General features: G+C 50.4%; 3 protein-coding genes and 1 long non-coding RNA gene across 9 annotated transcripts; 1 reads left to right on the forward strand and 3 right to left on the reverse strand.

Moving 5' to 3' along the window:
* Positions 1-106: 106 nt before the first annotated feature.
* LOC123652189 lies at positions 107-22609 on the reverse strand. The gene is made up of 3 exons (XR_006741354.1): positions 22595-22609; positions 5013-7616; positions 107-415 (listed from the first exon to the last, which is right to left on the reverse strand). It is a non-coding gene; the product is annotated as an uncharacterized LOC123652189 (long non-coding RNA).
* Positions 8118-10578, reverse strand: NIT1 (nitrilase 1). 2 transcript variants are annotated; one of them, XM_036434395.2, is made up of 7 exons: positions 10562-10578; positions 10058-10150; positions 9590-9844; positions 9378-9481; positions 9082-9215; positions 8877-9002; positions 8118-8641 (listed from the first exon to the last, which is right to left on the reverse strand). In XM_036434395.2, coding segments are annotated over exons 1-7 (981 nt in total). In that variant the 5' UTR covers positions 10564-10578; the 3' UTR covers positions 8118-8374. The 2 variants fall into 2 exon arrangements, with proteins under 2 accessions (XP_036290288.1, XP_045436314.1); XM_045580358.1 differs by having other exon boundaries at positions 10448-10565.
* PFDN2 (prefoldin subunit 2) lies at positions 10649-20175 on the forward strand. Its single transcript, XM_036434400.2, has 4 exons — positions 10649-10779; positions 18327-18415; positions 18502-18625; positions 19894-20175. The coding sequence occupies exons 1-4, from the start codon at positions 10705-10707 to the stop codon at positions 20065-20067; spliced, it is 462 nt and encodes a 153-aa protein (XP_036290293.1). The 5' UTR covers positions 10649-10704; the 3' UTR covers positions 20068-20175.
* On the reverse strand, positions 20621-22599 carry KLHDC9 (kelch domain containing 9). 5 transcript variants are annotated; one of them, XM_045580356.1, is made up of 5 exons: positions 22003-22585; positions 21637-21796; positions 21356-21551; positions 20865-21106; positions 20621-20666 (listed from the first exon to the last, which is right to left on the reverse strand). In XM_045580356.1, the coding sequence occupies exons 1-4, from the start codon at positions 22521-22523 to the stop codon at positions 20940-20942; spliced, it is 1044 nt and encodes a 347-aa protein (XP_045436312.1). In that variant the 5' UTR covers positions 22524-22585; the 3' UTR covers positions 20621-20666; positions 20865-20939. The 5 variants fall into 5 exon arrangements, with proteins under 5 accessions (XP_045436312.1, XP_045436311.1, XP_036290286.1 ...); XM_045580355.1 differs by having other exon boundaries at positions 21356-21554; positions 22003-22582; XM_036434393.2 differs by having other exon boundaries at positions 20621-20655; positions 20862-21106; positions 21356-21554; positions 22003-22582.
* Positions 22610-24539: the final 1930 nt, after the last annotated feature.

Genomic DNA, 24539 nt, shown 5'->3' on the forward strand with positions numbered 1-24539 from the left:
GACCTTAAATGATGTTGGAATGTAGAACTGAAAAGTGGCTATTTCCCCTCAAATGTAAGGAGCTAACCCTCAGATCACTGAGGTCTATTACAGAATTGTGTCCATTGATGAATAATTAGGACCACAGCGCTTTCCTATATTCTGCCTAATACGTATTCCAGTAGCCTGTTATGTGGGACAGTATTTCTTCATTTCCTAAGGTTTAAGACAGGACACTGAGTTAGGGAGCTCTGGAGCAACCTGGCCTTTTGATTGGTTGAATGTGAAACCTGTCCACCTGCTTTTCTGGGCTCATCATGGTCAGCAGGTGGGATACAGAACAAAGTTGTAGGGGTTTTGAGGCGGCTTGGCTTTTCCATGTTGCCTGGTATAAGCAAGAAGATGTTTTCATTCTGTCTCCTCCTGTACCTAGAGACTGCATCAGGTAAAACAAGAGAGGAAGAGACACGGGAATGTGGTCTGTAGGTGAATAGCTGTTTTCCCAGCTGTTTCCCATGCTTCAGGTGGGGTATCTTAAGTGGATATGGGCTGTATTTCCTGTCCACATATCAGAACCCAAGGTTTGGGGCTAAGTGATTTCAGCATTGACTTCCCTTTTCTTATGTGGGTGATTCTCTGTGCTTCTAGTTTAGGATTACTGAGGCAGAGAGATCCAGGTTCTGCTTGCTCTTTAGTTTTCTGAGAACTCATCAGTTTGGCTGTTCTGAAGCAGTTTATTTTTTATTTTTTTAAATATATTTTATTGATTTTTTTACAGAGAGGAAGAGAGAGGGATAGAGAGTTAGAAACATCGATGAGAGAGAATCATCGATCAGCTGCCTCTTGCACACCCCCCACTGGGGATGTGCCCGCAACCAAGGTACATGCCCTTGACCGGAATTGAACCCAGGACCTTTCAGTCTGCCGGCTGACACTCTATCCATTGAGCCAAACCGGTTTCGGCAAGAAGCAGTTTATTTTTTAATGCTAAAGGCCTGATGCACGAAATTCATGCAAGAGTAGGCCCCTCCCTCCCCGCCCAGTTGCCAGCACCAACTTTCTTCTGGCACTGGAGACCTGGCTTTGTCTGGAAGATCATTTGGAGGGACGCCTGCTCTATTTAGCATATTATGCTTTTACTATATATATATATATATATATATATATATATATATATATATATATATACATACACATACATACACACACACACACATACACACACACACAAACACACACATATACAAACACACATACATATACACACAAACACATACATATACACACGAACACATACATATACACACATACATGCATATACACACACAAACACACACACACACACACACACACCTTGTTTCCCCGAAAATAAGACAGTGTCTTATATTAATTTTTTCTCCCAAAGTTGCACTAGGTCTTATTTTCAGGGGATGTCTTATCTTTCCATGTGCTAGGTCTTATTTTCAGAGGATGTCTTATTTTCGGGGAAACTCGGTGTGTGTGTGTGTGTGTGTGTATATCTCTTAAAATTTTTTATTTATTTTGGAGAGGAAGAGATAGAAACATCTATGATGAAAAAGAAACATTGATCGCTGCCTCCTGCATGCCTTCTACTGGGGATTGAGACCACAACCTCGACATGTGCCCTTGACTGGAATTGAACCTGGAATTGGTCTGCAGGCCAACGCTTTATCCACTGAGCCACACCAGCTAGGACTTACTCAGTTTCTTAACCTAGACTATGTTTCTTGCTCTATGGTAGGGGTGTCGAACTCAATCAGAGAAGGGGCCAAAATCTAAAATCCAGCCTAAATCGCGGGCCGAATGGTTTACTGAACAGTCATAAACTGTCATTGTGATGGAAACGCAGCGGAGTGCAGTGATGACAGCGCGGTGCGGGCCACATTGCAAGGCCTGGCGGGACGGATTTGGCCCGCGGGCCTTGTGTTTGACACATGTGCTCTATGGAATGGACAGACCCACTTATCTTGCTGGCCAGCGGGTGCTGTGGAGTGGGTAGTTCTCAGTGTGGGAAGGCTATAGCTGCTAGCTAGAATACACGCATGGTAACTGACTTGCATATCTATTTTTAATGAGGTCTTCTCCCTCTTGGACTTATTTGAGTTTGTTTCTTAATGGGTATTGCTTGTGATGATCTCTTGGAGATGAAGTTTAATCTGTGTGCCAGACTCTATCCATTGCTAGGTATTGGAGATATAAAGATGAATATAACTTAGTCCCTCTACATGAGTTGCTGAAGATCTAATGCTATATACCGTATTTTCCGGCATATAAGATGACACTGTGTTCTAGTAAAAAGCCGCCTCAGATTGGCCAGAGTCAGAGAGGCGGTCTATTTAAAAAAAGAACTGGTATTGCCTTGAAAGTGGGGGATAGTCTTATACAGTGAATATAGGCCTAAACCTATGTTTTAACTGTAAAATTAGGGGGTCGTCTTATACGCCGGAAAAGGAAAAGACTGTGATAAAAGCCTAATATGCAAATCAACAGAATGGAGGAAAAATCAGTCGCTATGATGCTCACTGACCACCAGGGGGCAGACAACGCTGGTGCTGCCCACAGGCCTCAGGCCAGCCAAGGCGGGTGCCAGCACGCCCCCCTCTCACCCTCTTTCCACCAATTGCCCCACTGATCACCCCACAAATTGGCCCTGATTGCTGGTTAGGCCTAGGGACCCTACCCATTCATGAATTTTGTGTACAGGGCCTCTGGTGGGATAGTAAGTGCACAGATAATCCTAGTACACTCTGATAAATGGCTTACAGGAACATGCAGTGTTCCAGGGAGCACAGAAGAGGACTATCCCAGCATGAGGTGTAGGGACTAAATTTAAAGATGGCATCTGAGCTGACTTTTTTCTTTTGAGTTGACTCTTAAAGGGTGAGTAGGAGTTAGCCATCTGAGAAAGGTCTGTGACAGGGGAGTGGAACAGGAAGGAAGGTACAGAGAAGAGAAGTATATGTATGTAAACTATAAACAAAGTAATATTGTTAGAGAATGAAAAGTGAATTCTGCGGCCTGGTCAGTGTGGCTTAGTGGTTGAGCTTCTATAGCACATGCCTGGGTTTTGGGCTAGATTTCCAATAAGGGGTGTGCAGGAGGCAGCCAATCAATGATTTCTCTCATTACTGATGTTTCTGTCTGTCTCTCCCTCTCCATTCCTCAATTCATGAATGGGTAGGGTCCCTAGGCCTAACCAGCAATCAGGGCCAATTTGTGGGGTGATCAGTAAAAATATATTTAAAATAAGAGAGGCTGTTGCAGGAGTCCATGTGAGAGGTTATTGGGGCCTGAACCAGGGCAGTGCAAGTGGAAAGGTTAGGCAGATTTAAGACATACTTAGAAGTAGCATCAACAGCCGAAACCGGTTTGGCTCAGTGGATAGAGCGTCGGTCTGCGGACTGAAAGGTCCCGGGTTCAATTCCGGTCAAGGGCATATACCTTGGTTGCGGGCACATCCCCGGTAGGGGGTGTGCAGGAGGCGGCTGGTCGATGTTTCTCATTGACATTTCTAGCGCGCTCTCTCTCTCCCCTCCTCTCTGTAAAAAATCAATAAAATATATTTTTAAAAAAAAAAGAAGAAGAAGTAGCATCGACAGGAGTGCATAATGATGGGGTAGTTGGAGGTTTTGGTCAGAGGGGGTAATGAGTATGAGCAACTAGAGTGGAGGTGAACGCTGTTTGACCTGAAGACTGGTTGTTGGCTGAGTCCTTGACATTACCCAGGATGATGGAGGAACTTTCTGAGTCAAATGCCAAACTAAAGAAAGAGTAGGGCTGTCACTGGTCATTCACAGGGGGTTGGTAAATGACAGCCAGGTTGGAAGACAGCATATCAAAATGGCGTCTGAACATCAAGGGGGCACAGGTAGAATAGGAGAATTACAAGAGTGCTCAACATAGGAGCTTAATAATGTTTCCGGGTTTAAGTCCATGAATTTTACTGAATATTATTCATTAACCTTTCAAGCAGTTATACTTCTGGGCTTGGTTGGATTATAGGAAACCTACAGATACATTTATGGAAGGATGAGTCTGGGCTAGGATGCTTATTTCTTTTCTTTTTTAAAATATATTTTTATTGATTTCAGAGAGGAAGAGAGAGCAAGATACATACATCAATGAGGAGAGAGAATCATGGATCAGCTGCCTCCTGTATGCCCCACACCAGGGATTGAGCCTGTATCCCCAGGCATGTGCCTTGGCCAGGAATCGAACTGTGACCTCCTAGTTCATAGGTCTACATTCCAACACTGAGCTATGGAGGGGCGAGGATGCTTATTTCTTTGAATCTCTTTCACAACGATTTACCAAGTTATTTCAGTTGTATTATCTCATTGGATTCTTAACGAGTCTGAGTAGTAGGAAGAATTGGAAATAGTTCTCACCCTAAAGATTTTCAGTTTCTTACTGTTCCTAAGTTCATCTGCTACAGTTTCCTTATTAAAGAGTGAATTCTCTACTTCTGCTCAATTTTGAAATGAACTGATTAGGGGGGAGCACAAAGAACCAAGAGTAGTATTTTGGAGGCGGGGTGGGGGAGTGGGATCAACAATTAGGGTGATAGCTAATAGCTACTCCTGCTGGGTAACACCAAGATGGCATAGAATATTCTCACCCAGGCGAAGTGACTCTAGTTCTCCAATAGAATCTTGGACTTAGGGCACCATCTGTTGTATGTGGAGCTCTAGGCTTTATCTATAATAACAAAAGCATAATGTGCTAATTAGACCTTTGGATGTCCTTCTCGACAAAGCTGCGATGGCTGTGGGAAGGCAGCCGGGAGGCTGCAGAAGGGAGCGGGCCTAAGCCTGCAGAAGTACATCCCAAGGGCTCCTGGACTGTGAGAGGGCAGGCCGGGCTGAGGGACGACCCCCCACCCATGTTTGAATTTTCGTGCACTGGGTGTCTAGTTTTTAAATAAACCTTTACTAAGCACTACACTGCCAGGCATTGTTAGCACTGGGAATGTAGGAATGAATAGGACCAGTTTTTGCCACTGATGGGCTCACAGGGTCTTTTGTGTCCTTATAGTGTAGTGGCGATCGCAGCTGCCAAGCAGGGATTCTGGGAAGCATTGCGCACCTGAGCCCCCAGCATGGCGGGGCTGAAGCGACGGGCAAGCCAGGTGTGGCCGGAAGAGCACAGCGAGCAGGAGCATGGGCTGTACAGCCTGCACCGCATGTTTGACATCGTGGGCACCCACCTGACACACAGAGATGTGCGCGTTCTTTCCTTCCTCTTTGTCGATGTCATTGATGACCATGAGCGTGGCCTCATCCGAAATGGATGTGACTTCTTATTGGCGCTTGAGCGCCAGGGCCGCTGTGATGAGACGAACTTCCGCCAAGTGCTGCAGCTGCTGCGCATCATTACTCGCCACGACCTGCTGCCCTACGTCACCCTCAAGAGGAGGCGGGCTGGTGAGGGCCCGGGGCTAGGGACTTAGGTGTTGGGCTGGAGGCCCAGCGGGAGGCGGCACTGGCTCTGGGGGTGCCCAGGACTGTTATGAGGCCTGTTGGAGGGTTGGATCAGGAGAAGGAAGGAGTACATCTTCCCAATGACCCCCTCTCCCCCTACAGTGTGCCCTGACCTTGTAGACAAGTATCTGGAGGAGACATCGATTCGCTATGTGACCCCCAGAGCCCTCAGTGATCCAGAACCAAGGCCTCCCCAGCCCCCTAAAACAGGTGAGTGGGTATTAAATCCCCTAGTGTCCCTTCTCAAGAGGACACCAAACCCCTCATGGCCACACCTTAATGAAAGGACCCTGCCCTCCTCCATAAACATAAAAATGAGGTGAGGCAGCCCTGGCTGGTGTGGCTTAGTGGATAGAACGTTGGCTTGCGGACTGAAGGGTCCTGGGTTTGATTCCAGCCAAGGGTTGGTTTATGGGCTACTTTTTTAAAAATGAGGTGAGGCATTGTCGTGTCCCCTGGGTCCTGTGATTGTTGCCACATGTCCTTGTAGGTCACATTGTGGATACTGCGTTTCCTGCTAAGTCTGTATGATTCTTTCCCACAGAAGTGTCTGAGCATTTACCCTACTGTCTCCTCCCCTTTTTCCTGGTCAGTGCCTCCTCACTATCCTGTGGTATGCTGCCCCACTTCAGGCCCTCAGATGTGTAGCAAGAGGCCAGCTCGAGGGAGAGCCACACTTGGGAGCCAGCGAAAACGCCGAAAGTCAGTGACACCAGATCCTAAGGAAAAGCAGACGTGTGGTGAGAAGTTCAAGGGTCCCAGAGGGACACTCAGCAGCGCCATGCTCCCATTGGTGCTGTTGCAGAGTGAGGTTTGAGTGGTGGCCCTGGGGGGTTGAGAATTCCTGTCTTGGTGGCAGAGCACTTGTCAACTCTTTGTAGTTAACACCAGATCAGAGGGACGGGTCATGACCTCTGTGCTGCAGGAGGAACCACACCCTGGTATCATGAGAATGACTGCCTACTAAGCAGGAAAAGACGTCCCAGAAACAAGGTGCTCCTGAGGGGTGGGATGCTGTGACCTGGGCATGGCCTGGGTAAGGGAGCCCCCTGCATCAGGGCGCTCAGGAGCCTGGAGAAGAGCGGGGGCACCTGTCAGGTGATGTTCCCACTTTGCTCCTCTGCTGCTGTTTTCATCTTTCTCATAAACTCATCCTCACAGCACCTCTCTTCCCTGCAGACATCAGGCTGCGGGTCCGGGCTGAGTACTGCCAGCACGAGACTGCTCTGCAGGGCAACGTCTTCTCCAACAAGCAGGACCCACTGGAGCGCCAGTTTGAGCGCTTTAACCAGGCCAACACCATCCTCAAGTCCCGGGACCTGGGCTCCATCATCTGTGACATCAAGTTCTCTGAGCTCACCTACCTCGACGCATTCTGGCGCGACTACATCAACGGCTCGCTCCTGGAGGCACTGAAAGGCGTCTTCATCACAGACTCCCTTAAGCAGGCTGTGGGCCACGAAGCCATCAAGCTGCTGGTGAACGTGGACGAGGAGGACTACGAGCTGGGCCGACAGAAACTCCTGAGGAACTTGATGCTGCAGGCCTTGCCCTGACCTTCCCTCCGGGGACTGGGCCCATCACTCACCTCTGGAGCGTACATACTGTCCTGGGGTTTTTTTTTCTCTCCCCTTCCAACCAATCACACCCCTGCCTTTTTTTTTTTTTTTTTTTTTTTAAGGAAAAGACAAAGGAAAATGGAAGTGGTGTCTCCCACCCCTCCCTACACCCATGTGCCTGGGCTTCCCCGTTTCCCTTTCCACTCACCCCCCCATGTGTCTGCAGCCACCTTTACTACTGAGCCGTGAGACAGGTGTGTAGGGAGAAGCAGTCTGTAGGACAGTCTGAGGGACTGAGGGAACACTGCGTCCGGGTGCGTTGAGGGGCTGTCAGTGCTTCTGGCTTTATGGGGCTCTTACATTTTGTCTGAAAAACCAAAGGGCTGTGAGTAAGGGAGCTGTGTTGTGTGGAAGGTGAGACTCTGAAGTGTATTTTGGAAATTAATCATCACCCTCTCCCAAATTATAGACTTTTTAAAAAAGAAACTGTGGCCCTTTCAACTCTCTTCTCCTGTCCTCTGGTGCTGCTCCTCTGCCTGGTTTCTTCCATTTCATTGCTGAAACCTGCGTGGTATGGCTCCTCTCCCCTCCCCCCCCCCCCCCCCCACCCCCGCCCCCACCCCTGCCCCCCCCGGGGGGGTATCTGTCCCTCTTCAAGGGAAACTAGGAGAGGACTAGGTCAGTCCCATCAGCCCTCCCAGCTGTGGTGTGTGCACAGCACGGGGGGGGTGTGGTGGGGAGGGGGGGAGACACTTCCTTCCATGTGTGCTAGTGAGTGAACATAAGATGCCCCGAGCCCTTCCCCTTTGCTTGATGCTGGCTTGGGCAAAGGGCATTACAGGTCCTTCCCTGTCCTCCACCCCTCCCTCGGAGCACGGGGCTGGGACATGCACTGAGTGTTGCACTTTTATCTGGGTAGGAGCTTGTTGAATGAGCCAGGAGGCTTAGAACCGGAGCCGAGTCCAGCTGGACCAGGAAAGGGAGGGGTCCATCTGTGAAGGGAAGCACCGCAGGTGGAATCCGCCGCAACCAGTCACCACCTCCCCTTTCAGCTCCCAAAAGAGATGTCCAGACACACTTTATGATATTTTTCTCAATGCCAGTGCTGCTCAGCCCTCAGCATAACTTTAGTTTTCATGAAATAAACAGTATATGAAATTCCACATTTTTGAAACTGAAATCTGAGCTCAGGTGAGTTTCTTCTTTCCCAAGAAGCTAAGCATATATTCTTTCAACAGTCAAGGTTCCCCAAGGGAGGGGGAGGTGCACCTGGTCCTGCCTCAAAGTAACAGCAACACCAGCTCACAGTGGGTCTCAACTCAGAAGTCGGAAGTCCTAAGACAGTGGGTGACCGAGGTGGCCATAGAGGTCAGGCCTGCGGTGCTGGAACACAGGCAGATGTTGGCGCAGCTGTCGCAGGTAACTGAGGTCAATCCGGGCAAGGCAGAGGCCTGGTCCCTCCGAGCAGCGGGCCACCACTGTTCCCCAGGGGTCCACCACCATGCTGTGGCCATAACTCGCTCTCTGCTCGTGGTGGCGTCCACACTGGGCTGCAGCTACTACATAGCACTGGGTCTCAATGGCGCGGGCCCGCAGCAGCACCTGGGGGGAGAAGTGTGGCAGCTGGTGGGGAGCAGCAGGCCAGCCGACCACTGTGATCATTCTGAAATTGGCTAGAAATGACTTAGGATTAACTATTCCTTAACATAGAGTTAGGCAGTAATTTGGGGAATGAATTTTCTCACTGGGTGGGAAGGGGGAGAAAGTCTAACTGGCAGGGCCGAGGGAATGAGTGAAGTTAAAGGAAAACCTGCATGTTCTGAAGAGGTCCTCTTACCTCCCAGTGGGCTGGGCCTGTTACGCTTCCAAAAGCCGAAGGATATGTAAGTATCTCTGCTCCAGCCTGAGCCAGTGCCAGAGAGAGTTCAGGGAACCGCATGTCGTAGCAGATAGCCAGACCGAGCTGGGATAAAAAGAGAGTCCCATCTCTGTTCCTGTCCCCTCCCTCCCTCATCCCTCCCCTCCCCCTCCACAGCTCCCACCTGGCCTGCTGGTGTGCTGACAGGTGACTCCAGACTGGGCCCAGGCATGGTAGAGTTACTTTCATGCATAGGCCCCTGCCCTGGAATCTCCACGTCACACAGATGCGTCTTCCTGTAAGTGGTCACTACGGACCCTAGGGTAAGCGGGAGAAGGAATATTGGTGCTGGTGCCCAAGAAGCCCACCTTAGGAGCACCCCTTGGCCAAGGAAACAGTTGGGAAGACCCAATTCTGGAGAATCTTTGTCTAGGTAGAAAAGCCTGGGAAGAGGCAAGCCAAAGAGCTGTGAAGTCTCACCCTTGCTGTTCAGAAGCACATGACAATTGTAGATTTTCTGAGTCTGCTCCCAGTTTTGGCCACGTTCGTGGAAACCACCCAAGGACAGCCAGAGTCCACATTCCCTGTGGGGAGTGGACTCTGGCACTCTTTCCAAGGCTCCACCCTCACATCTGGCAATCCAGAGACAATGCCCAGCAAAGCAGTGACACCCCGTCCCCCTCTCCTGATACCTGGCAAGCTGGGCATATTCTCCCAAAAGGTCCCCGCCCAGTGGCTCAGACAGGCGCAGCGTCTCTGCAGGGTCCCGGGCAATGAAGTCAAAAGCCTCAGGTAGGAAAGCCAGGCAAGCACCCAGTCTGGCAGCCTCTCGAACCAGGTCAGCACAAGCTTTAAAGTTCTGCTGCTTGTCTGGCGTTGATGTGACCTGGCACACAGCCACCAGGGGCAGTTCCCAGGAGGAAGAGGAGACAGCCATGGCCCTGGGCCTGTGAATGGTGCAGGCAGAACTCAGAGTTCCCAGCATGGGGAGACCCAAGTTCAAGGAGAAAGGGTTCCCTTTGCTTCTCTCACAGGCACCATGACCTACCCATCAAATGGCGGTGGGTGGTTGGCACCCCACTGTTCCACCGCCATTCATTTCACACACATTTATTGAGCACCTACTACTTGTCAGGCACAGAGGATACAAAACGTGTTACCTGGGCTGAGCACAAAGTACTGAGAGTCGCGGTACCCGCAGACCAGGGAACAGCAGGGACAGGAGGTGGTGAGGCCTGACCACGATGCCGAGCCTGAAGATGAGAAATGGCACAGCCCTTCCCTAAGGAGCACACTTCCAGGATTCCCTGCCTTCTCGTCACACTGTGAGGCTGAACGAGCGCCCTGCGGTGAGAGGCCCCAAGTCTTCGGAACACTCTAATTAGGGGCGACAGGGGAGAAAATGGAGGCAACCTCCACTTTCCGCAGCCTCGCCTTACACGAGGCCCTGTCCTCTGCCAGCGCTTCCGCAGCTCCAAGTCTCCTCCCAGAAACTTCCCGCTCCCCCTCTTTACCCGCACCGGACAATGAGGGGCTCCCACCCGACGCACCCCGCACCCTCTCCACTCAGCCGCCCTCCCGCCTCCCCAGGGCGGCGGCTCTGGAGCAAGGGCAGCGCCGCAGGTGGAAGTCGCCGCGGCCGGCGGCCGGGGAGCAGGTCCTACATGGAGGTTCCGCCAGAATCTCCCGCAGGATCCACACGGAGAGCGGCCTGGAGGCGGAGGCGCCTAGGCGAGTAGGCGGGACCCGCTGCCGGAAGTGACGCACGACGCTGCACTGCGCGCCGGAAGCCCCGCAGGCGGCGAAGATGGCGGAGAGCAGCGGTCGCCTGGGCAGAGGCAGCGGGAGCGGCACGGGGAAGGGGGCGGTGTCGGCCGATCAGGTGAGGAGCCCGCGGCCCAGAGGAGGCGCGAGCACCGGCCCGCGGCCGGCTCCCCCAGGCCCCGCGCGGGGGAGGGTCCTGGCGCCGCCGCGGGAGCCCCGAGGGCCGAGCGGGCGGTTGGGAGGTGAAAGCCACGCCCCCGGGGTGCTCCGAGCTGCGGGTCTGGGGTTTGCCCAGGTCGCACGGGGCCGGGCCCTCACTCCCACCTCTCCGCCCCGCGGGAGGGGGTGACTGGCTGGAGCGGGGCTGCCCCCCCAAAGGAGGTGACAGGCCGGCGCCGCGCAGCCACGCGACACACACGGAGCACTGGTGTTTCCTCGCATTTTGATTTGGGGTCACTGTTAGATTGAACTTCTTTAGAAACTAATCCGAGTTTGCATCCCCCCCCCCCCCCCAGTGCCTAACATGGGGAAACATTTTATAAATTAATCAGAAAGCCCTCTGTGGCTTGGACACCATGGTTCGCTAACCATGGCTAGTGTTTAACAGAGATGGGAAGAAATCTACATAAGAGAAAGGAGAACAACTAAACAATAGCTCTTTTAATTACGCATTTACCAGCTATTTGTTGGACAATTATTCAGGACTTTATAAATGTCCCTTGCCATCAAAGAGTGCAAGTCATAAGGTATACAAAACGGTAACATGAGGCAGAAGAGGTATCAAGTGCTAAAAGGTTTGAGGAGTGAGGAAGAGACAATGCATGCAGAGTGTTTTGCACAGTGACTGGAATCCAGTGTGTGCTTAATAAAGGCTAGTTACTTTGTTTTCTAGAAGAGAGAATCCTTCAGCTCAATTCTAAAAGATGAGAGAAGTTAGTCAAACAAAGAAGGAAGTGGAGGGTTTCTAGGTGGAGTGAGCAGTGTATTTAAAAGGACAAAGGCACATGGCTATAAGGAAAGATGAAATAGTGTCACAATAACATGAATGGACCTTGAGAACGTGATGTGAAGTGAAATAAGTCTAACAAAGCTAAGAACTATATGACTTAACTCATGTGGAATATACAGTAAAACTGAAACTCATGAACACAAACAACAGTGTGGTGACTGCCAGAGGAGTAGGGGGGGGAAGAGGTTCCAATATGAGGGGACAGAAGAAGATTTGACTTTGGGTGGCAGGCACATGGTCCCATATACAGGTTTTGTACATTAGTAATCCACACATGAAACCTGTATGTTCATGCTGACTAAGGTCACCCCAATTAAAAAAAAGAAGTACGAAGGCATGAGACTGCCTGACATGCTTGGGATGCAGATAGACTTAAATTTTGGAATGGACTACAAGACTTGGATGTAGAGGAAAAGGGATAAAAGTAATCTAGATGTTTCTGTCTTTGATGGATGCTGGTGCCATTGGGACTATAGGAAGATGGACAAGTCGATGGGGAGAAAGTTTATTTTAGAATTTTAGGTTTGAGCCGAAACCGGTTTGGCTCAGTGCATAGAGCATCGGCCTGTGGACTGAAAGGTCTCGGGTTCCATTCTGGTCAAGGGCGTGTACCTTGGCTGCGGGCACATCCCCAGCAAGAGGCAGCTGATCAATGTCTCTCTCTCATCGATGTTTCTAACTCTATCTCTCTTTCTCTCTGTAAAAAATCAATAAAATATATATTTTTTAAAAATTTAGGTTTGAGTTTCTTGAGAGACATCCAGGTAGAGACATTTAATAAGTGGTTAGATTTATAAATCTTGAGTTACAGAAAGAAATCTGAGTTGGAGCTATAAGAGAATTATGAGCTCATGGCTGGTAGACAAAGCCATGAAATCATCTGAGGTGTGCACAGAAAGTGAAAAAAGAAGCAAACAGTGGTGGAGAAAAAGAATCCCTTGAAAGAAACTGAGGGGTTGTGGTAACTGAATGTTTGACTGTTCTTGCTTAACACTCCCTGGGCTGTATGTTCCAGAGAGCACACCAGGTGAAAAAATAAGATCTGTCGTTGCTTCGACTTTAAGCCACATGTGTCCCTTACAAACATCTGGAAGCAAGCACTTATTCTGTCCTCTGTGAATCTCTGCCATTTGCAGTGAGCTGTGTTGTTCTTTTATGGGTAAGGACAATCCAGTTTCAGAAGCTTTTGTTAGCATACCCAAAGTCAGTGACTTGAAGAGCAGAACTTTTAGTTGAGGGACTTCAGAATCAGACAGATTTTAATTTATTCACTTATACCATGATCGTATCAGATATTTAGCTGACCCTGAGGACTGAATAGACTTGAAAGGGAAAACATAGATCTACAGGAAGTGCACAGGCTGTTAGTTTAATTAAATCATGAAGTATAAGAGAATCCAAGATGGCTGCACAGGTAAACACCTAGCCGCAGCCACACACAACAATTTCAATAAAATACAACTAAAATATAAAATGGACATTACCCAGAACTACAGGAAAGTCAACTGACTGGAAGTTCCTCAACGAGAAGCAAGGAGAAAACCAGAAGGAAGAGCGGAGGAGCTGTAAAAGCCTAAGGTACGGAGACACTCTGTGCGCGCAGAGAGGACGGAGCCGGAGAGGAGGGAGGCCAAGTGCCTGGCTGGCGTTCCCTAGCAGGAAGGAGATAAAAGCTCCAACTGTGCTGGGGCCCAGTTCCGACTGCTCTGAACACCAGTTCTAGGCCAGACCCCGGGGACTCAGGCTCATCCATAGGGAGCTGGGCTGTAAGGCGGAACCCTGGGGGAGCGGCGAAAGGAGATCCCGGAGGGACTGTCCCAGAGAAGGGACTGTTGGCTGTGCCGTGGGATTGCCCTGGCGGGAAGGAGACAGGGGCTCCAGACTGGCCCAACTGAACTGAACCCCAGTTCCGGGCTCATTGGGGGAGAGCCTAGACTGTTTGGTAGCAGGCGAAAATCGAGGGCCTTTCTCTCAGAGGTGCTTGCATCAAGTACTGAAGGACCCTGGGGAATTACTGAGACTCAGGAACTGCATAGGGCATAGCTGACGGAAACCAAGGCTCCACCCTGAAACCCCGCCCCATCAGGGAAGCTGCAAAAATGCCGAGACAATGAAATAGATCACAAATGAAAGAAATGGAGGACAAAAAGCAACTGGATATAGAGTTCAAATCTACGCTTATAAGGTTTTTCAAGAATTTCCTAGAAAAGATGGATAAGACCTATGAGGATATGAAAAGGGATCAACTAGAATTAATAAGGAATCAACAAGAAATGATAAGGGATCAACAAGAAATAAAGAATACATTGACTGAAATAAAAAATATTATACAGAGTCCTAAAAACAGAATGGAAGATTGCAAGAATGAAGTCAAAGAGTTGGAACATAAAGAGCCAGAAGACACTCTTCCGCAGAAGCTAGAAGGCAAGAGAATCCAGAAAATTGAAGATAATGTAAGAAACCTCTGGGACAACTTCAAGCAAACCAACATCAGAATTATGGGGGTCCCAGAAGATGAGAGAGAGCAAGATACTGAAAACCTATTTGAAGAAATAATGTCAGAAAACTTCCCCCAACTGGGGAAAGAATTAGACTTACAAGTCCAGGAAGCACACAGAACTCCAAACAAAAGGAATCCAAAGAGGACCACACCAAGACAAATCATAATTAAAATTCCAAGAGCAAAAGACAAGGAGAGAATATTAAAAGCAGCAAGAGCAAAGCAGGTAGTTACCTATAAAGGAGCACCCATAAGATTGTCAGCTGATTTCTCAACAGAAACCATGCAGGCCAGACGGGAAAGGCAAGAAATATTCAAGGTGATGAATAGTGAGAACCTACAGCCAAAGATAATCTATCCAGCAAAGCTATCACTCAGAATCGAAGGTCAGATAAAGAGCTTCACTAATAAAATAAAAAAAGCTAAAGGAGTTCACCACCAAACCAGAATTATATGAATTGCTGAAGGGGGTTCTTTCAGAAGAGAAAGTAAATAAAGATAAAAACTATGAATAACAAATACGTAACTATCAACAAGGGATTCTAAAAACCAAGGAAATAAAAAAAAAATCTGATGAACAATATTAACTGTTGAATATAATACAATAGAATCAGAGGTATGGAAGGGGAGTGAACTGACGATTCTTGGGGAAAAGGGGAGTGAGGGGTGTGGGAGACTGAACATAAACTGTGCACCTACGGATGAGGACAATGGGGAGTGGGGAAAGGGCAGAGGGTGGGGTGGGAACCTGGTGGAGGGGAGCAATGGAGGGGGGGGAGGAACATTTGTAATAATATGAACAATAAAATTTTATTTTAAAATAAATAAATAAATCATGAAGTATAATTTAGGAGATACCAGAAAGTAACTTGAATCTCTTCATGGCAAATTGTTTGGGAGTTTAAAAAAAAATACATATTTTTTTAGTTGTTTTCAGAGACAGGAAGGGAGAGGGAGAGATAGAAACACACCGATGAGAGAGCAACATTTGATCAGCTGCCTCTGCATACCTGATATTGGGGATCAAGCCTACAACCCGGGGGTGTGCCCTGACCAGGAATTGAACTGAGACCTCTTGGTTCATGGGTCATTGCTCAACCAGTGAGCCACACTGACCAGGACAATTTGGGCCTTTTTTTTAAATTTAATAAATCTTTATTGTTCAGATTATTACAATTGTTCCTTTTTTCCCCCTCCAGGTTCCTACCTCACCCTCTGCCCTCCCCCCCCCTCGTCCTCATCCATAGGTGTATGATATTTGTTCAGTCTCTTCCCCCACTCCCCTTTCCCCCAGAATCGTCAGTCCACTCCCTTTCTATACCCCTGATTCTATTATATTCACCAGTTAATACTGTTCACCAGGTTTTTTATTCCCTTGGTTTTTAGATTCACTTGATAGTTATGTATTTGTTGTTCATAATTTTTATCTTTACCTTCTTTCTCTTCTTAAAGAATATCTTTTAGCATTTCATATAATTCTGGTTTGATGGTGATGTACTCCTTTAGCTTTTTTTTTAATTTGTGAAGCTTTTTATCTGGCCTTCAATTCTGAATGATAGCTTTGCTGCATAGAGTAATATTGGTTGTAGGTTCTCGCTATTCATCACTTTGAATATTTCCTGCCACTCCTGTCTGGCCTGCATAGTTTCTGTTGAGAAATCAACTGACAATCGTATGGGTACTCCCTTGTAGGTAACTAACTGCTTTTCTCTTGATGCTTTTAATATTTTCTGTTTGTTTTTTGCTCTTGGAATTTTAATTATGATTTGTCTTGGTGTGGTCCTCTTTGGATTCCTCTTGTTTGGGGTTCTGTGTGTGCTTCCTGGACTTGTAAGTCTATTTCTTTTACCAGGTGGGGGAAGTTTTCTGACATTATTTCTTCAAATAGGTTTTCAGTATCTTGCTCTCTCTCATCTTCTGGGACCCCCATAATTCTGATGTTGGTACCCTTGAAGTTGTCCCAGAGGCTTCTTACACTATCTTAAACTTTTTGTATTCTGTTTGCTTTTCCGGAGGAGTGTTTTTTACTTCTTGGTATTCCAAATCTTTGACTTGATTCTTGTGATCCTCTAGTCTGCTTTTAGGTCTCTGTATAATATTTATTTCAGTCAGTGTATGCTTAATTTCTAGTTGATCCCTTTTCATATCCTCAAAGGTCTCGTTTAATTTATCGGCCTTTTCTAGGAAATTCCTGAAAAACCTTATAACTGTGGTTTTGAACTCTATATCCATTTTTTTTGCTTTGCTCCATTTCCTTCATTTGTGGTCTGCCTCTTTGTCTCTGCATTTTCGCTGCTTCCCTGAGTTGATGGAGTGGCTTTGTGTGCTAGGTGTCCTAGCAGGGCCCAGTAGCTCAGCTTCCCCAGTTACCTGAGGTGGACACTCTTGGCTCAGCCCTTTGTGGGCTGTGTGTGCAGTCTTGTTGTAGTCAAGACTTGTTTGTTGTTAGTATCACTGGGGAGAGTTGATTTCCAAGCCAATTGGGTGTGAGGATCAGCAGTGTCTCTGCTAGGAGGGCTTCTGTGCTCAGCCTGGATGGGGTAGAGTCTCAGGGTGGCGCAGCAGCCTTGGTTTCCCTGTCAGCCCCGCCCTAAGAGGGCCTTGTTCCCTGAGTCCCGGGGCAATGGCTGCTGGCCGCCCGCACCTCTGAGAGAAGACTGCCCTCGAGTTTCGCCTTCTGTGGGACAGTCCAATTTCTCCCTGACCAGAGCTAGATATCAGTGCAATAGGGAGATTTTGTTTTCCTCCCCAACAAGAAAGCTAGCTGCACGTTAGCTGCCCGCCCTCCGTGTGTGCCGCGAGTAAGCCAGCAGCGTATTCAGCCACCCGCCCTTCCCACTCTCACAGATCTCCGCACCTCCACAGCTCCTGAGGCTCAGCGTCCTTTTCTCTTTTTTTCTAGTTGGTAGAGCTTCCACTCAGCCAGCTTTCTGGTGGTTCTGGACGATGTCCGCTCTGTTTTCCAGTTGTAATTTCAAAATTGTTGTGGTAGGCTACATTTAGGTGTTTACCTTATGCTGCCATCTTGGTTTCTCCGGATTTTTTTAATATAAACAGTAGGGGAATCACAGGATATATTATTCTATTGAAAATGTAGAAAATACAGAAAAAAGTACAAAATAATAAATTACCCATGATCTTGCTATTCTTAATCTTTTGGAGTATATTCTTTGAGAGGCCTTTCCCCTTCTTAATGGTTTTGTGTATGTGTGTGTAGAAAGGGAAGAATGTGTATTTCACATATTTATCCTCACCCAGGGATATATATTTATTGATTTTGGGGGGGGGGGGACATCAGTATAAGAAAGTTCAGATAACTAGTTCACCCAAAGGACAACAAGGTGTCTTAGCTCTAATTGACTTTTGTATCTGCTCATCTCTATCCAAAACCTACTTCCCTTGGCGGGGTGGAGGGGACAAAAAAACAAAAAAAAACACCCTACTTCCCATGGAGAAACTAGCACAGAACAGGTCACTGCCCTGGGGTCAGGAAACAAGGCCCTATGATTAGTAACTGCCTTCCTCCCCACCCCTCCAAGAACCCCACTGTGTTAAGGAGAGGCAGTTCCCCAATGGGAGGGGTGCTGGGCAGACCCAGGCAGGACCTAGTCATTACAAAGCCTTTCCTGACTCCCCTTTACCTGCAAGTCTACACTCCTCTCTCTGTAGATTAGGGGTGTCGAACTCAATCAGAGAAGGGGCCAAAATCTAAAATCCAGCCTAAATCGCGGGCCGAATGGTTTACTGAACAGTCATAAACTGTCACTGTGATGGAAACGCAGCGGAGTGCAGTGATGACAGCGCGGTGCGGGCCACATTGCAAGGCCTGGCGGGACGGATTTGGCCCGCGGGCCTTGTGTTTGACACGTGCTGTAGATGATCCAGTAGCTTTGCACCCCACCCTAGTTTATAGTTGCAACTCCTCACCAGCTGTTACTGCAAGGTGGACCAGCCGGTGTCACACATTAGGCACTTAGGAAGTATTGGGTGAAGGGAATTCTAGCAGACCTAAGTTAGCAATTGCAAACATGTGTCCTCTCATTTTCCAAGGTGGGTGTCCTCCACTGCATCTTTGTAACGCCTTTGATAATATGTTGTGTCTTGACCCTATGCCATTTCCACTGCCTCCTCTCTAACTTAACGGCTCTCACTTTAGGTGATTGCTGGCTTCAACCGCCTTCGGCAGGAACAGCGGGGCCTGGCATCCAAGGCAGCCGAGCTGGAGATGGAGCTGAATGAGCACAGGTGAGGCCGCTGGGAGGCTGGGCTTCTGTGGGGAGGGCTGCAGGAGCAGGACCTGCATTCTGAGACCCTGTGTTGTCCTGCCACAGCCTCGTGATCGATACGCTTAAGGAGGTGGATGAAACCCGCAAGTGCTTCCGCATGGTTGGAGGGGTGCTGGTGGAGCGCACTGTCAAAGAGGTGCTGCCTGCCTTGGAGAACAACAAGGAGCAGGTGAGCGAGTCAAGGAGAGCTCTGGGCAACCACTGGAGAGGGAAGAGGAGGGCAGGGATTGAGGGGATTGGTGGCGGGAAGTCTGAGTAGCCTCTTAGCTTCCGCTCTCCATGCTACACTAGGTCCAACTCATAGACGAGAGGCTGTATGCCTCTGTTCCTGGCTGATTTGGGGAGGAGAGGTGGTGAGAGCAGTGTTTCCGTGGATACCTGCGTCCAAATCAACTGGAGGACTAATTTGAAATACACCTTCCTAGACCCTGTCCTGGTTCAGAACCTTTGGAGCTGGGGCCCATGAAGTGGCATTTTAAAAACAAGCACTGGCCGAAGCTGGTTTGGCTCAGTGGTAGAGCGTCTGTCTGCGGACTGAAGGGTCCCGGGTTCGATTCCGGTCAAGGGCATGTACATTGGTTGCGGGCACATCCCCGGTGGGGGGGGTGCAGGAGGCGGCTGGTCAATGTTTCTCTCTCATCGACGTTTCTGGCTCTCTATCTCTCTCCCTTCCTCTCTGTAAAAAAATCAATAAAATATATTTAAAAATTAAAAAAAAAAAAAAGCACTGGCCGCCGAAACCGGTTTGGCTCAGTGGTAGAGCGTCAGCCTGCGGACTGAAAGGTCCCAGGTTCGATTCCGGTCAAGGACATGTACCTAGGTTGCGGACAAATCCCCAATAGGGGGTGTGCAAGAGGCAGCTGATCGATGATTCTCTCTCATCGATGTTTCTAACTCTCTATTCCTCTCTCTTCCTCTCTGTAAACAATCAATAAAATATATTTTTTAAAAAATGGCACTGTGGCCCTCATAATAAAAACCTTGAAATTGTTAAAAAAAATAATAATTATTATTTTAAAAAAAGATAAGCACTGGCTGGTTGGCTCAGTAAATCGAGCATCGGCCTGCAACTGAAGGGTCCTGGATTCGACTCCAGTCAAGGGCACATGCCTGGGTTTTGGGCTTGGTCCTCAGTGATGGGCTTGCAAGAGGCAGCCTATCAATGATTCCCTGTCATCATTGATGTCTCTCTCTCTCTCTCTCTTCCTCTCTGAAATCAATAGAAATATATTGGGGAAAAAACAAGCAGTCCATGGGACCCTTGTGTCTGCTAGGGTTTATGAAACCTCATGTTTGAGAAGCAATAGTTTTAGTGTCTGGCTCTACTTTACTACCTGGTTAAAGGTGGGATTGGAGGGGTCATGTCGTCTTCACTTCCCTAGCCCATACCAGGGTGGGGATGGAAATCCTGAGTACTGTCTGTCCCTTGCCTTCTAGATACAGAAGATCATTGAGACACTGACTCAGCAGCTTCAGGCAAAGGGAAAAGAATTAAATGAATTCCGGGAAAAGCACAATATTCGACTCATGGGCGAAGATGAGAAGCCAGCCAAGGAGAACTCAGAAGGAGCAGGGGCGAAGGCCAGCTCCGCTGGAGTGTTGGTCTCCTAGGGACCAAGGCCTTTGCATTTTTTCCTACCTGACTCCTACTTCCAGTTTCTCATTGTTATTTCCTCTGCTGTTATAATATTTTTTGTTAATTAAATGTTTTAGTCAGAATGTGTATCTCTAGCCTGAAGCTTTCTTTCCACTGGAGGGATGGGATTTGCATGGGGCAGGGAGGAGCATGTGACTGTGTCCCATCGTTAATGGCCACAGTATCAGAGGGCCCGTGCTTCATCCTTTGCCTTGTATACACAGATGTCTCTACCATTTTTGTGTTTTTTGTTAATTCTCACCTAAGGGTATTTCTTCCCATTGATATTTTTAGAGAGTGGAAGGGCGGGGGTGGGGGGATGGGGGTGATGGGGGAACACACATCAGTTAGTTGCCTCCCTAACTTGTCCGGACTGGTGCTGGGAACCAAAACTGCAACCCTCAGTATGTGCCCCAGATTGGGAATCAACCCTTTTGTGTGCAGGGCCAACACTGACCACTGAGCACACTGGCCAAGACAGATGTGTCTACTTACTGCCCTCCACCCCAAAAGATTCAGAGACAAATGTTGGCTGTTAGATGGAAATTTAATAAGCATTTGAAAAAGAAACAGACTGTCAAATTACAGTGGGGAGGGTAGGGAGATGAGATCAACCTGAGGACTTGTATGCATGCATATAAGCATAACCAATGGGTGAAAAATTCTGGGAAGGGAGGGCATGTATGGGAGTGGGGCTGGGGTGGGAATTGGTAAGGTATGTACACATATTATACCTTAATAAAAAAAAATGAGGAAATAAAAAGCATTTGACAGACAGGTAGCTCTGGTGATAACGCTGTAAGAGTTTACGATAAAGCGGCCTGGCAGCGTGTCTTGGCACCGCTTTTTAGAGAAAGAGGTCCAGGGTGCACAGTTGTGGACTGGCTGTCCTGCCGTCCTCCCCAAAACCCCCAACCAGGTACAGCTGGTCATTCCAAAGGCAGGTCCGGTGGCCCACGCGTTTCAGTGCGCGGTCTGCACAGGGGAAGCGGAACCACAGGGAAGGAGCCCTGCCTGTGGGGTGAGGCAGAGGTGGCGGTTAGGGAGAGGTAGCAGTTGGTCACTCAGGGGCTTAAACCAAAGGTTCGCCCCTTTTTCCCTCCTCACTTGATCTCTGGTTTTTCAAAATTTAATATTCTGTGTTCCTTTAACTTGTCAACTAATTCTTCCTTCTCCCTCCTCCATCACTACCCCTTTCTCTGCTCTTCAAGTTCTCCTGTCTTCCGACCTTTCCCCTCAACCAGTCATTGAATGTGTTCTCACGGGCATCGTAGATGTAGAGGTCGTTGCAGATGGTGTCTCTAGCTCTGGTCAGAGTCTCTCCACCAAACAGCACAGCAAAGGGCCCGACCACAGAGCATGAATGATGCCGGAGGCCCCGAGGCCCATGCCGGGACCCCTGCCCGCTGCTCACGAGCTTTGATAGCTGTTCCGTTAAAAGGGGGGCAGCAGGCGCTTCCTCCTTGGGAGAAAGAAGGGACTGTCTGGAGGGGTTTGAGCGCCATTGTAACTGCCTCCCACCCTAAGCAAGGCCCGAGTAGTACCCGGATCTCCCCGTGGCGCCAGTGCCCGGCTACTTCCGGTTCGGCTGAGTCGCAACCTCCAAAGAGCAGCAGCTGGTGACCCGGGCGGGGCCCGGGCGTGGGGAGCAGGGCGGCGCAGTGCCCGGAGCGGGAGGCGGAGCGGTAGCTTTCTTCCCTGTAGCTGAGGGTGCGCACTCGGTCGGCGGCCCGGTGGGGGTTTCCGGAAACTACGCTGCCTTCCCCACCCCCTTTGCCCAGGGTCAGAAGGGGCCTGGGGCGGAGGGCCATGCTGGCAGGGCCAGGTCATCCCAGCGGCCCGGGGGAGGCTGCCGGGCGGCGTCCGCAGAGCGGGGCGCAGGGCGGCCGGGCCGGGCCCGGGGGCCATACCGGTAGGTGCGGGCGCCGGGGTCCAGCCTCAGCGTGTAGATGCTTCCGTAGCGACGCTGAGTGCGGGTCCCCCCTTCCCGGCCGGCCACCCGCAGCTCTCGGTCCGAGAGGCGGGTGCAGGTGTGGCTGCTGAGGCCCGCGGGGGCGCAGCTGCCGGGCGCCGCGGCCCACGCCTCCCACTCGCCGCGCTCGGCGTCCAGGGCGGCCACGGCGGCCAGGCGGCGCGCCCCGTCCCAGCCGCCCACGGCGCACAGCCAGCGCCCGCCCAGCGCCGCCGCGTCGTGGTGGCTGCGCCGCGGGCCGCCCCGCGCCCCCGTCCGCACGGCCGGCCCTGCCGGGTCCAGGACCACCGTGTCGGCGCTGGGCTCGGCCGCGCCCCCGGCCAGCAGGCCCCCCACCAGGTAGAGGCGGCCCCGCAGTTCGGTGCACGAGTGGAAGGCCCGCGCCAGGAGCGCGTCCCGGGCCACCGGCCGCCAGGTCCAGCGCGAGCCCCCCGCCCCGCCCGGGGGCGCCGCCGCCATGGCCCGCGGGAGAGGCGCCGCGGCGGTCGGGTCCCAGCTCCCCGGCGCCTCTCCCCGCGTCGCCCAGCAACGCCGCCGCCGCCCAGGGCCGGGCGAGGAGCGCCGGCGGAGCGCTGGGACCGGAAACCCTGGGAGGCGGCGCCCACTCGGCCGGAAGCCGCGCCTGGTCTCCGCGGCGCCTCCTGGCGGCCCCCGCGGGCGGGGCGGGCGGGGGCTCGCCGCTGGGGGGCAGCAGACCTCCCTCTTCGGACTGCGGTCCCCGCGGCCTTGGAGACCAGGTCAGGCCACGCGAGGATGCCGCTGCTAGGCCCCAGGATGCAGCCGTGGTCGGCAAACTGCGGCTCTTTGGCCCCTTGAGTGTGGCTCTTCCGCAAAATACCACGGCCTGGGCGAGTCTATTTTGAAGAAGTGACGTTAGAAGTGTAAGTTTAAAAAATGTGGCTCTCAGAATAAATTTCCACTGTTGTGCTGTTGATATTTGGCTCTGTTGATGAATGAGTTTGCCGACCACTGGAAGGGCAGGGGTTCCTCCTGATGCGATCCAGGTGGAGCTGCCCGGACATGGGAGCTGGATGGGGCGAGTGGGGGTGGTTCGAGGGAACACACCCCTGCCCTCCCTGGTCTCCTTTTATTCAGGCAGATCCCCAGGACCCAGGGGAGAATGGAGAGGTCCAGATCAAAGCGGCTAGTTTCAGCGACAGCAGGAACGCAGACATTGTCCGGACACAGCTGGGAGGGAGCAGCGGGGCGTGTCCCGGCTGCGCTGTCCGGGCGGCGATGCCTGTGCAGTTGCTCTGGGTTCTGCTCATCGCTGGACTCCATTCAGAGGCCTCGGCAGGGCTGCCCTGGGATCGGACAGCACAGCAGGCTCTGCCCTCCCTGCCCTCCATTGGGGCAGGAGGGGGCAGGTATGTTCAGGAAGGCACAGGCGAAGCCTGGGAGGTTGCAGAGACCTGTCCCCCACGCTTACTTTAAAGCTGAGACTCAATAAGAGCTTTGAAAGTCTCTGCCCACCCAACTGTTGCTTTCCCTGATTCTGATATGGAGGATTCTGTCTTCCCAGCTCTTGTTAAAAGCCTCTAAGCAATCTCTAACTTCTAATGTCCTTGGCTAAAGTGTGAGAGCCAGTCCTTTCCCTAAGGCTGTGCCTGGGTAACCTCCCCACAGCTGGCTTCAGCTTGTCCCAGTCCTTGGACTTAGCAGGGGAGATGCCTGGAGGAGGGTCATTTTGCTTAAGTTTTATGGGCTTGTAATGCCCATTTGGGGCTCTTACTTTAGCTTAAATCTGGCTGTTCTTTCTGCTGGACTCACTTCCTGCCTCTCCTGGACAGAACAGGGACTCCCGCACCCACTGAGGGCCTTCCACTCCTCCCCAGGCCCCTCTAACTCTGTCTGCACAGCTGGCCTCTCACTTGGGCCAGGAGCCCGAACCTCACTCACTCCTGGGTTTTGCACTTCCTTTGAGGTGGCATCCAGACACTGCAGCTCCTTCCCTGGTTAGTCTGAAACCAAGCTCAGATCTTACTAGTAGAGGAGGCAGGGGGGAAATCCAGGTAATAATAATAATAATAATAATAATAATAATAATAAATCAAATAAAAAAAGGCCAAAAAAAGAAAGAGAAGGGAAACAAGCCAATCTGGCCTGGCCTGCATAGCTCAGGGGTTGAGCATCATCCTATGAACCAGAAGGCCATGCTTGGTCAGGGCACAGGCCCAAGTAGCAGGCTCGATTCCCATTGAAGAGTGTGCAGGAGGCAACCGATCAGTGATTCTCATCACCGATGTTTCTCTCCCTTCCAGTCTGAAATCAATTAAAAAAAAAAAACATTTAAAAAAAAGAAAAGAAGCAGGACGTGTATGTCACATCCCTCCACCCCAGGGCAGCCTCTCTGAGGTCCTGACAGTGCGACAGACCAAAGGGCATTGAGAAAGGGCTGGGGGCGGGGTTCCTTCCTGCCCTGGCCCTGCTCTCACTGCCGATGGCGCCCAGGCGTGGGCTGGGCCGGTCATCCTG

The sequence above is a fragment of the Pipistrellus kuhlii genome, unplaced genomic scaffold, assembly GCF_014108245.1.
Source record: "Pipistrellus kuhlii isolate mPipKuh1 unplaced genomic scaffold, mPipKuh1.p scaffold_m20_p_121, whole genome shotgun sequence".
Lineage (NCBI taxonomy): Eukaryota > Metazoa > Chordata > Mammalia > Chiroptera > Vespertilionidae > Pipistrellus > Pipistrellus kuhlii.

Bases quoted from the DNA above. Each gene is read 5' to 3' on its own strand.
- NIT1 (XM_036434395.2), bottom strand. The intron at 9,216-9,377 runs GTGAGACTTCAC...CGCTTACCCTAG, and splicing joins TGTGCTTCTGAACAGCAAGG to GGTCCGTAGTGACCACTTAC. The intron at 8,642-8,876 runs GTAAGAGGACCT...TTCTCCCCCCAG, and splicing joins CAGGCCCAGCCCACTGGGAG to GTGCTGCTGCGGGCCCGCGC.
- PFDN2 (XM_036434400.2), top strand. From the start codon at position 10,705: ATGGCGGAGAGCAGCGGTCGCCTGGGCAGAGGCAGCGGGAGCGGCACG. The intron at 10,780-18,326 runs GTGAGGAGCCCG...CTCTCACTTTAG, and splicing joins GGGCGGTGTCGGCCGATCAG to GTGATTGCTGGCTTCAACCG. The intron at 18,416-18,501 runs GTGAGGCCGCTG...GTCCTGCCACAG, and splicing joins ATGGAGCTGAATGAGCACAG to CCTCGTGATCGATACGCTTA.
- KLHDC9 (XM_045580355.1), bottom strand. From the start codon at position 22,523: ATGGCGGCGGCGCCCCCGGGCGGGGCGGGGGGCTCGCGCTGGACCTGG. The intron at 21,555-21,636 runs GTACTACTCGGG...CTTTCTCCCAAG, and splicing joins GGCGCCACGGGGAGATCCGG to GAGGAAGCGCCTGCTGCCCC. The intron at 21,107-21,355 runs GTGAGAACACAT...CTCACCCCACAG, and splicing joins CCTCTACATCTACGATGCCC to GCAGGGCTCCTTCCCTGTGG.